The sequence below is a fragment of the Sinocyclocheilus rhinocerous genome, unplaced genomic scaffold (genome assembly GCF_001515625.1).
Source record: "Sinocyclocheilus rhinocerous isolate Xijiao unplaced genomic scaffold, SAMN03320098_v1.1 scaffold2415, whole genome shotgun sequence".
Classification (NCBI taxonomy): domain Eukaryota; kingdom Metazoa; phylum Chordata; class Actinopteri; order Cypriniformes; family Cyprinidae; genus Sinocyclocheilus; species Sinocyclocheilus rhinocerous.
In genome coordinates, this window is record NW_015666566.1 from 581,279 (window position 1) to 593,560 (window position 12,282).

At 37.1% G+C, this 12,282-nt stretch overlaps 1 protein-coding gene across 1 annotated transcript in view; it reads right to left on the reverse strand.

Annotated features, from left to right (window-relative positions):
• Positions 1–3,685: 3,685 nt before the first annotated feature.
• The window catches only part of mmp15a (matrix metallopeptidase 15a), a 12,290-nt gene continuing 3,693 nt past the window's right edge, over positions 3,686–12,282 (reverse strand). Inside the window, exons 3-10 of the mRNA XM_016544229.1 lie at positions 11,897–12,019; positions 11,488–11,792; positions 11,114–11,275; positions 9,584–9,852; positions 9,194–9,332; positions 7,999–8,146; positions 5,566–5,681; positions 3,686–5,230 (exon numbers count right to left, since the gene is read on the reverse strand). Coding sequence (XP_016399715.1) covers positions 4,803–5,230; positions 5,566–5,681; positions 7,999–8,146; positions 9,194–9,332; positions 9,584–9,852; positions 11,114–11,275; positions 11,488–11,792; positions 11,897–12,019 — 1,690 coding nt within the window. The 3' untranslated portion in view covers positions 3,686–4,802. The remainder of the gene's footprint in view (positions 5,231–5,565; positions 5,682–7,998; positions 8,147–9,193; positions 9,333–9,583; positions 9,853–11,113; positions 11,276–11,487; positions 11,793–11,896; positions 12,020–12,282) is intronic.

Here is a 12,282-nt window from a genome sequence, read left to right on the forward strand (position 1 = left end):
AGAAAAAGAATAGATAATGCAAGTGTTAGAAGGTCTTTATTTATAATAAATAAAAAGAAAATAAGTAGAAAGAATAGAGAATGCTAGTGTTAAAGGCTCTTTTTTTCTTTTTAAATAAAACAAGTAGAATAGAAATAGAATAGAGAGTGCAAATGTTAGAGGGTCAAATTTTTTAAATAAAAAAAACAAGCAGATAAAATTTGAATTAGCATTATAATAGAGAGTGCTTGAGTTCGAGGGTCAAATGAAGATGAAAGAGATGTGTTTTCAGCTGTTTCTTGAAAATGTTTAAGGACTCAGCTGCTTGGATTGAGTTGGGCAGGTCATTCCACCAGGAGGGAACAGTTGATGTAAAAGGCCATGAAGGTTTTCTCATAGGTAGAATGCAAAACGTTTCAATACAAGCATTTCAGTCAAATGTAATTTATGCAATATTTCAAACCTTTAACCCACTTGGGAAAATCAACCCATGGCAACAGTTTAAAACTAGCCCAATTCTGTGGAAAAAACACGAACTTGGCAACCCTGCATCCAAGAAGAGCCGCAGGAGTTAGATTTGACTGATCACAGGTCGAGAATAAGGAGAGATGACTGACAAGGCCATGCTGGAGTATTTGCTGCTCAACAGACCCTTAACTCATTGACAAATATCTGATCTTGCTAGATGTGCTCCCTTTTACACAGAGTGTGTGTGATTGCATAATCCTAAGTGAAGGTGAACAGCGCGAACGCTCATTCAAAAGAGGTTTAAATACTCTGCATTCTATATATTAGAATGTTTAAAGGAGTGGACACAAAAATTGCGGGAGCGAAACACATGTTGCGGGAGCAGGCGGCAATGTTCAGAGATTCAGCGGGAGCGAGATTAAGAAAACAGCCGAATCCCGGACATTTTGGGCGATTAAGTAATCCCGGCCGGTGTTCTGACAATTTGTGATACCCTGTCAGATTTTGCTACCTCCCATTAAAACAGGTAGCATAATTCGATAGCGAAAAGTGCTACCTATAAGATTTTGCTTCCAGCATGATATTAAGGTGTGAGGCTTTATTAAAGGGGTCATAGGATGCTACATGCACTTTTACAAGTTGTTTGAACTGAAATGTGTGTTGGTGGAGCAGATGTTGACCAAAATGACTCCCAAGTGATTGAGGTGTTTTGTTGTTGGATGTAATAATGAACATAGCAGTCGTCATTTACTCCTGACATCTGAGCCGCTGAACTGCAGTGGATTACATTTGTTTCTGAAAGGAATGTGCCTATGTTCGCGTCTATGTTCGCACGAATCATTCATGATCCAGCCTCATCTACAGAAGAAGTGAGTATAATGTTTTGTAATGAATCTTTGCAAATCGCCTTTCCTAATAATGTGCTGTACACCTACCCCAACCCTAAACCTACCCTTACAGTAGGATAAATACGGTGTTGGTAGCATAATTTGATAGGTAGCATTATTAGAACACCTGACGCATTTTTTTAGGTTCAAAAAGAGGACAAGTCCGGGGAAAAGAGGACGTATGGTCACCCTACCTTATTTGCCAGGTGTGACGTAAAATAAAAAGAACAAAAATGGCTGTAGCTTCAACTGCTGTGCTGATCCAGTTAGCCTCTGCTGGTAGATGTGGTAACTACACGATCCTGACCTGTAACTAAAAAGCATCTTTTCTGATTCACAGTGTCATGAACAATTCAATCCTACCATTAAGCCCACCTACTAACCTTGGGGGTAGCTGTAATGCCCTATCAAACAAAAATGTATAATATGTATTAAAAAATTCTAATTAAACATTCAGGGTACAGGCTAAACTTGCAGGCTAACTGACTAGCGGTGTGTTAAGCTGGTTCCCTGAAAAAGTAGCTGAACATTATACACACATACAAAAATATCACACATTTCCAAAGGGTTTAGGCTAAGCTAGCAGACTAATTGGCTAGCAGAATGCTAAGCTAGTTCACTGAAGGGGTTACAAGGGTAGCTGTTTGTAATGCCTAAAACAAAATCATAAAAATATATATCGGCTACTAGTGTATCAATTGGTTAGTTCACTGATAGTGTGGTTGCAGTTGCTAAAAGTATAATATATACTGTATAAAAATATAAAATACATTTGCGAAGGGTATTTGCTAGTGGACAGCTTGCTTAGTGGCATGCTAAGCTAGTTCACTGAAGGGGCATTTGGGGTAGCCATTGCAATTCCTGACCAAAGGAAAACATAATATATACAGTGTTGGGGAAAGTTACTTTTAAAAGTAATGCGTTACTCCATAAAAAAGTAGCTAATTATGTTACTTAGTTACTTTTTATGGAAAGTAATGCGTTACGTTACTTTTGCGTTACTTTTTAAATCTGGACAGGGCTTGCTTGTCTGCTTTTAAAATAAAAAAAGTTATATTTTTGGCAAATATAAAAGCCTTTTCACACCAAAAGTGACGAGTTGCATTATTTTTTATTCATTTTGAGGAATACGGAATCTGTTTTTTTTTTTTTTTTTGTGAGTGAGTGAGATGAATTAATGCATATTCATATTTATTTTAGATGTAATGCGTTACTTTACTAGTTACTTGAAAAAAGTAATCTGATTACGTAACTCGCGTTACTTGTAACCCCCAACACTGAATATATATATATAAAAATTATATTGAACATTAGCAAATATAGGCTAAGCTAATTGACTAATTGGTTAGTGGTGTGCTAAGCTAGTTCACTAAAGGGGTAGTTGGGGTAGCTGTTCGCAATGTCCGATCAAACAAACTGTATTACACAATTCAACAACTGCAGAGGTTATACCCTTAGAAAATACAGGTGCATCTCAATAAATTAGAATGTCATGGAAAAGTTCATTTATTTCAGTAATTCAACTCAAATTGTGAAACTCGTGTATTAGATAAATTCAATGCACACAGACTGAAGTAGTTTAAGTCTTTGGTTCTTTTAATTGTGATGAAATGAACTTTTCCATGACATTCTAATTTATTGAGATGCACCTGTAAACATTGTATAAACAATTTTACTATAATAAAAACATGTTTTTCTATTGAATAAAAACCATTTGTATAACCACAATTTTACTACAAATATCATGGTTAAACTATGGTTTAGTTTAGCAAAAGTATGGTTAATGTGTGGTTACCATGGTTTAACTATAGTAACCATGGTTTTTTGGTTTTATTTGTAGTAAAACCATGGTTAATTTTCATAAGAGCAAGTTAAATAAGCAGGCTAATTAGCTAGTGGAATGCTAAACTGGCATCCTGAGTTAGCTTTCAAAATCTAAGCTAAAACAATACAAAGAATGATAGTAGATCGTTCTCAAAAAACTATCTATTGTTTTGGTAATATACTATTACTACTATAATATTTATAAGACATTTATGGTCAAAATAACAGATGACGTGCATCATAAATTGAATTTGTAAGCTCTTTCTAAAATTTGTAAGTGTTTTGTTCAGCAAATGGAATCACTTTGGAGGTAGACTTGATTCAATGGGTAGACAGCTACATCTGGCACCTTCAGCACAATAGCAGGAAAATAACATTTACACAACACTACCATAACGTAACTGATATGCTTAGATTAAAAAAATGGAAGCTATATATACACACTGTTTAAGTGTGTTATTGTACTCCAACCAAAACGAAGTGCACAATCAGCAGAGGAAGCAAAAAAAATTCAAGAGATACTTACATCCGTATACTCCATTTTATTGTGAGCAAGCTATATACCAGATAATATCTGTGAACAAAAGCAATACATGCCCTGCATGATTTACTCGATTGTTAATACAAAACAATGCAAATCAAAAATCAAATAAAACATCAAATTAAGGGAGAGTTTTTCATTTGGCACTACAAAAAAAAAGCACAAACACATTCATATTGACATGAAATACAAAAAAGACACCGGTTTAAAACACTGAAGGCCACGTGAACAAAGAAAAGCATTTTTTGCTCAAACTGCACAAAGTCTACTATGAAGTCAGTGAAAATAAGTACATTTCCAACACAGTGGTGATGGTCTGCACTATTAAGGCACAGATTCAGCCTTGAAAGGCACTGACGGACACAATCCGAGGCCAGGAATGCCTCTCAAAAACAAAAACTTCACAACTGGGGGAGACTGGAAGTACAGTGGGGAAAACAAAGGAAAGTCCCACAGGAAGACAAACTTTAAGGGGAGAGAAAGAAGTAGGGGTACGCTAATGTAGGTCACGATGACAGTACAGCCACACCTCGAATGGCCTTTCCTCCCTCCTACTCCTTGTCTTTGGCACGCTCAGTGGAACTCAGGCAGAGGAAATGCTGGCAGGCTACAAGCCCCCATCCCCCTCTTTTTCTCTCCATAAAGTCCAAAATCAGCAACATCTGTGTAATGCAAGTCAGGCAAGGTTCCACGGGGGAAGAGACTATAAACCCTGCTAAATGTGCGTGAGACAATTTATTAAGCCTGACTTTTCTTTTAACCCTGCGCTTTCTGCAAGGCCTTGCAACGGAGTTTGCGGTTTCCTCCATTATTGAGGCCAGTTAGCAGAGGATGTGAAAGAAATGTGCTGATCTGAGCTTGTTTTCATACATCCAACGTTTCCCACAGTCTACAACCGAACGGGCTCAAGAGGAAAAACTCGCAGACGGACGAATCACTCGCAACACGTAAACGTAAAAAATGACCACAAAACAATCAAAAGTGCAAATTCTACATTGGGAAGTGGGTTTTCGATGGGATGAGCACCATAAACGACAAGGTGTACGTCTCTCAGAAAACGTATGTGCGGAAAGGTTTGGCTATTGGGTAGCGAAAGTGTGTTTTCAGACCCACTGCTGCAGGGATCTTTTGCAGTGAACTAACACTTTGGGCGTCTCTTTCCTCTGGAGTGTGGTGATGATGATGTATATGACTCCCAGAATGCACAGCACCAGAACCAGAGGCACAGTCACCAAAATGAGGGTCATGATGTTTTCATCAGTCTCGTTCACTCTTAAAATGACATCTACTTCCTTTTTCTCGTCTTCTTCGTCATCAATTCCGTCTTCTGTACTTTCTTCGTTGTCAGGATCTTGATTCTTGTCGTTCGTCTCTGGTGATCGATGGTCGGGTTTTACGTCCGTTTCTGCGTCAAAGTGCACCCGACAGCCCATGAAATCGTTTAAAATGGATCTCGGGTATCCAGCGTCAACCTTCATTCGCTTGTTATCGAACCTCCAGTATTTGGTGTCTTTGTAGAAGTAAGTGTACGCTGTGTAGAAAAGAGTTAGAATGTTAATTAGCGTATATAAATACAGTAGTGACTAATAATTCCATGTAATCATTGGCAAATGTTTGATCAAATGAGATTCTAGCCAGGCTCTGAATTCCAGAGCTATAAAAAGACGTGCCAAAGACGATCATGAACTATGGCGTGAAATTAGAAGTGAGAGCAGAACGTTTTCAAGTCAAAGGTCTTATTGCACCCCAGTTTTTTAGCAATGAGGTCACATTTTCCCTCTCAGCTTTGGATTAATGGACTTGTCTCTCTTTTTTCATGCATTCAGCTGTGACATTTTCGTCACAGCATCCCCCAGCCTGACTCACCTCCATCATCGCTGAGGAAGGCCCCTTTCGGGGAGCCAGGAATGGATCCCCACATGCTCACTGGTTTAGGGTAATCTTTATCCACGGCACGGGATTCTTCACTAAACTGCCAATATCTTCAGGAGAAAGCAGTAATGGAAAATAATACTTTAAATCTATGTCTATGCTAATAGACAAAGGATCAGTTCACTATTTTTTTAATGAATCAACAAAATAAAAAAAGGCACAAGTCATAGATTTTACAGAACTTTGTCCAGATAATATTTCAGTCCATAATTAAAAGAGAGAAAAAAGAAATTATATTTTGCCTACAAAAAAAAAAAAAAAATAAAGCTTGTTTTAGGCATTTATTTCAGTCCATAATTAAAAGAGAGAAGCAAGAAATTATATTTTGCCTACAAAAAAAAAATAAAAATCAAGCTTGTTTTAGGCATTTTAATTTGTGATTTATTCGTAATAAACTGTTTTCATTATTATATTTTATATATTATTATATTATTGATATGACCGTCTTAAAGGTGCAATAGGTGATTTTCTTCAGAAACATTTATTGTTATGCTGGTTGAAAGTCTCTTTACATCCCCAGAGCAATCATTAAGTTAAGTGGTCTAAATATATTTATATATTCTGTGGAAGGCATAGGACCAAGAAATGTTCATCCAATCAAAACGCTCGTTGCGAGCGTTTTTATTGACTTTCCTACCTGCCTGTCAACAAATGTATTTGCATACCTCTGCGCACCCTGTTTGCGCAGACAGAATACGTCATCAGCGCGTTCACGTACGATGTGCAGACAGAGCGAGAACGGCAGGCAAACATCAACAACCTGATCTTCCTTCCTGGTATTGTAGTACTTTTACTAACGGTACTATAGTTTTCTCACCGGTGTATGACACATGATGTATTGTAGTAATGTTGTCTCTGATTGTCTGATCTGCTCGCATTCAGGGGGTGTGGCTTTGGATGGCGTTTTGTAGGGAGGGAGGGACGTTCGCTTTCAGTGCTATCAGGCTAAAGTTAGCATTTTCCAAGATCTACTACTGCATCTTTAATTCTTAATATCATAATGGAAAAAAACTGAAATATGTATTTAATTAAACTTTTTCCCCCCCATTATATAGGTATAATACTTTTTGAAGGGGATATGCTTGAAAATATACTGCCAAGCAATTTCTGGTAAAAATGGTAAAAAAATAAAAATTGACTTTTCTTTTTTTTTTTTTTCTTTTTTACACAGTTTTATTTTTCTTCGATTTTTTTTGGTGAAATGTTAGTTCAAGTAATATGTGGACACAATTTTTTCTTTTTTTCTGTGGAAGGCATAGGACCAAGAAATGTTCATCCAATCAAAACGCTCGTTGCGAGCGTTTTTATTGACTTTCCTACCTGCCTGTCAACAAATGTATTTGCATACCTCTGCGCACCCTGTTTGCGCAGACAGAATACGTCATCAGCGCGTTCACGTACGATGTGCAGACAGAGCGAGAACGGCAGGCAAACATCAACAACCTGATCTTCCTTCCTGGTATTGTAGTACTTTTACTAACGGGACTATAGTTTTCTCACCGGTGTATGACACATGATGTATTGTAGTAATGTTGTCTCTGATTGTCTGATCTGCTCGCATTCAGGGGGTGTGGCTTTGGATGGCGTTTTGTAGGGAGGGAGGGACGTTCGCTTTCAGTGCTATCAGGCTAAAGTTAGCATTTTCCAAGATCTACTACTGCATCTTTAATTCTTAATATCATAATGGAAAAAAACTGAAATATGTATTTAATTAAACTTTTTCCCCCCCATTATATAGGTATAATACTTTTTGAAGGGGATATGCTTGAAAATATACTGCCAAGCAATTTCTGGTAAAAATGGTAAAAAAATAAAAATTGACTTTTCTTTTTTTTTTTTTTCTTTTTTACACAGTTTTATTTTTCTTCGATTTTTTTTGGTGAAATGTTAGTTCAAGTAATATGTGGACACAATTTTTTCTTTTTTTAAGTTAACTATCCTTTAATTTAGTTCACCCAAAAATGAAAAATTAGTAATTTAATCACCCCTCCACTTGTTCCAAACCCTATGAGTTTCTTCTGTTGCACACAAAAGAAGATATTGCAAAAAATGTTGTTAACCAGTTGACAGTAGCCATTGACTTCCATTGTATGGAAGAAAATACTATGGAAGTCAATGGCTACGATCAACTGTTTTGTTACCAACATCTTGTTACCAAAATGTCTTCAGAAGAAATAAACTCCTACAGGTTTTTTTAACAAGTGGAGGGTGAGTAAATGATGACAGGATTTAAATTTTTGGGTGAACTATCCCTTTAAGTCCCAGATCAAACTGCCCGCTAAAGAAATATCATGTTGTTCTGTTAATGGCTAACTCTCAAACACTTGACACATCTGGCCTTTTCGACAAGGGCTCCAGCATGTTTACCTGTCTCCTCTGAAGTAGTACGTATAGCCAGATGGTTCCCACCACACTGCTGTGTCCACTCTGTCAGGCATGCCTTGACCATAACGAAACAAGTCCTGAGGGTATCCGGCCTCCACGTCTGCTTCTCTGAAAAGCCAGTATTTACTTCCTGCGGGAGTGATACAAAATACAAAGAGGGAATGGACAAAAAGCCACATTAGATGGAAAGACTTGAACGGGAGGGGTTGCATGGCTGAGAGATGATATCACAGAGACATCTATTCAATTACTGAGATGGCACAGAAGATGTTTTGTGCTGCATGAAAGCAAAGTTCCCCTCAAACAAATGCACAAATGAAACCTGAAATCTCACAATCTGCATAAACAACAAAACAATAACTGTAGCTCTTTCTACTACACATGCCCTGCTGCAAATTTTCCAGGTTTCTTCTCTCAAAATGAGAACCGAGCAGTCAGCATCTGGAGCTGAAGCTGACGCAATGCAGGCGAAGTCCTGAGATGCTGCCAGACTTTCCTTCTTTCCTCTCTGAGAGTTTTACAAGTGACATAATTTGACTCCAAGATGCTGTTACAGCAAGAGGAACAGATGTTTAAAGGAGAAGTAGATTGATATCTGGGAAATATTAAATGATTCTGATGCTTTGTCGTTTTTAAAGATGTCTGTCATACTCTATCGCTGTCAAAAAAATAACTTTGGATCACAATATTTACAGCTTCACTAGCAAAAAAAGAGGGGAAAAAAAAAAAATCAAGAAAAAAAAAAACACAAAAAAATAATGCTGTCAAATTGATAAATCGTGATTATTCGCATCCAGAATAAAAGTTTTAATTTACATAATATATGTGTACTGTGTATATTTATATGTATATATAAATACACAAACATACATGTATATATTTAAGAAATATATTGTATAATATAATATAATGTATACATGCACTGTAAACACACATATACTATGTAAACAAACTTTATTTTGAATGTGACAGGACTAATATAAAATCAGCATTTTAGTTTTGTTTCAATTAAAACAATTACAGAAAGTGTATTACTGTTATCATTATTATTGTTAATAATAACATTTCTTGTTATTATAAAACTATTAAAAATAAATTATTTTTCACCCTTTTTTCTTGCTTTAACAATTAACCTCACTTAGATTAAGCGATTAAACATTTATTTCATGACTCAGACCTTTAAAGAACACAAATTTCCCATCATGCCGTTCATAGGCAGCGTCTATGTCCTCTGGAAGCCCCATCCAGAAGAAGGAGATCGGCATTGGGTAATTATCCAGAACCCGGTTCCTCCTAACCCTCCAGAACCAACGACCCTGACAAAGAATAAAAACATTCATTTAGTCATAACACTTACCACAAAGATATGTGGAGATTTATGCCTTATCAGAAAAGTTTGACCATCTTCTTGCAGACACCGGATCCAAATGATGGTCAAAAACAAACTAAACATTGCTAGTGGTTTAGTACATATTTATATGGTAACTAAGGTGTTCTAAGTGGGCTTTTTTATGAAGAACCACTTTATACAATGTAACTGCATTTACTGCAGATCACTGTTATTAACCTTGAACACAAACATCTCCCCTCTCAGTACGGTCACTGTGTCAAAGTTCCCCTCGCAGATGTCAGGTGCATCCTGATCCGAGCGTGCTGTGGGTTGGGGTCTATGGGACCTCCTAGTGGGGTGGACCGGAGGCACCCAGGGCCTTGTGGGTTGCAGCGAGGGTCTGGCTGTTTTCAGTTGGGCCACTGTAGTGGTGGGCTCCGGCTCAGCAGTGGTTGTAAACAGGGTTGTGGTGGGAGGTACTTGAGTGGTGACAGTCTCTGGAGGTCCTGTAAATACCAAACCATAATGCATTTTCACACTTAGCTAATCATCCTCTTTTCCACACATACTGCATAGACACAGAACGCGTCACTTTTCCATCCAGCACCAGAAGGCCCATGAGGCTCATTCAGCCAGCAGTGGAAGACTTTCAAATGGAGAAAACAGACTCAAACAAAGACATACGCTGAGAAATTCATTGGTGCGAGGTCAATGCAACTGGACTGAAAACTCAAGCACATAAAACAGGCAAAGTGAGGATAACAACTATATCATAAATGTGGCAAAGCCTAAAGAAATCATCGGATAATGACTGATCTGCATTGTGAGAACTCACAGTTGCACCAGATACACATTTTGCACATTTTACAACTGCAAAAGCGTCATTTGAATAACACTGACAAAAATGAATTTGAATCAACAACTCACTGAAAATGAATGTGGCGTTCTAAGAGTGCTGTTATTTAGTGAAATAAACCTGGGATATTTCACTGTTTGTATCACTCTGGGTTGCTTGACTGTGTTAGTGGTGGGGATTTTTTTCGTGACTCTTTGTGCAGGTTACATCATTAAAACAGACAAGTGAAACTGAATCTTCACTCAACTGATTCATTCAGAAACAAAACTGAGTGAATCATTGAATCATACAGTTAACCGATTTATTAAAAAACATTGATTCATTCAGGAATGAAACAAGTGACTAACTGAGTGATTCACTCATTAAGACAATCAATTCATTAAGAAACACAGATTTAACAAGGAACGAAATGTGATTGTATTTAGGAGTGAATCATTGAATCATTCATTTAACTGATTTATTTAAAAATGCTGATTCATTCAGGAATAAAACAAGTGACTTTGTTAATGAGTTAATCACTCCGTTAATCGATTCAATAAAAAACACTGATTCAACCAGGAACGAAACGTGATTGTCTTTATGAGTGAGAAACGAAATAAGTGACTTTATTGGTGAATTATTGAATTATTCACTCATTTAGAAACAACAAACCACTACTGTATTTTGCCCGCAGACATGCAATGGTTCCATTGTGGCTTTGTTTGGAATTATTTTCGATGGCAGAACAAAAATAGACAACGTGATTTCCAACACTGTATCGCAGATGTAATTTACTTAATATTAGGCTATAATTTATTGAACTGTTGTGTAAAAGCCATATAACACGCAAATGAATGTGAATTCATATCATGGAACTAATTTAGATAGTTAGGTTAATTAACTGAATCAGGAAGTACCTCAGACTAGCTTACCATAGATCTGGTGAATGCCATTTATATCATCTTCAGTCAGTGAGAAGCTTTCTGTGTCCATCCACTGGTAGAAAGGCGCCATGATAGCAGAAGGGTTGTTGGAGTGCTCCAACCCCAGCGCATGACCCAACTCATGAACTGCGACCAGAAACAAGTCAACACCTACAACCAAACAAGAACAGCAAATTAAATGACTAAACTATAAACAAAGAAAAAAAAATCTGTTTCGGAACAGTTCAAAGACATTTAAATGCTGCTAACATTCATACATTCTCTGTGAAAAAAGTAAACGCTAAGCTAATTCACAGTAAAAAAAAAAAAAAAAAGTAAATTTACTTGGAAGTAGGAAAAAGACTGCAGAAAATTGTTCACACCTGAGCCCTCCTGTTGGTTCAAGGTCCATGGCTCGTCTATGTCGAAATGTGTGTCTCCTCCCATTCCGGGACCAGGGAAAAAAGCGTGTGCCAGAGAGCCTCCTTCCCCATCAAAGAGAGACATATCGCCATGATACCCAGAGGCAAACAGTAGTATTATGTCAGGCCCCTCACTGCCATTCTTTATCTCGTGATACGGGACCTCCTCGAACCGCAGAGGCGTTACTTTCTCCCAAACCTGGAAGGCTTTGTGAATAGCCTCGTAGGTCTGCTCCTGGCCCACTTTGGGTGAGTGGTTCTGAATACTTGGGCAGGAAATAAAGATTTTTTTTCTCATCATTAGCTTGATGATCATTAACTTGAACAATGTAAACTGAATTTGTTCTTTTGGTTTTGAGGTTTAATTCACCTGTAAGTCAGCTTGTCCTGATCCCATTTGTGGCCAGTAAGTGCGTACCGCTTACGCCGAGTACCTCCCTCTGTTGACTCCTCAAAATGGTCTGCCACTCCACAGCGAGGTCTTTTCATGGCACTAAAAAAGAAAATATATATATACACATGTATGAATATTAGTGCTGTCAAATGATTAATCGCATCCAAAATAAAAGTTTTTGTTTACATAATATATGTATGTGTACTGTGTTTATTTATTATGTATATATAAATAATACACACACATACAGTATATATTTTGAAAATATTTACATATAATATAAATATATAAATGTATATACATTTAATATATAAACATAACATGCTACGAGAATACTTTTTGTGCGCAAAAAAAAAAAAAAA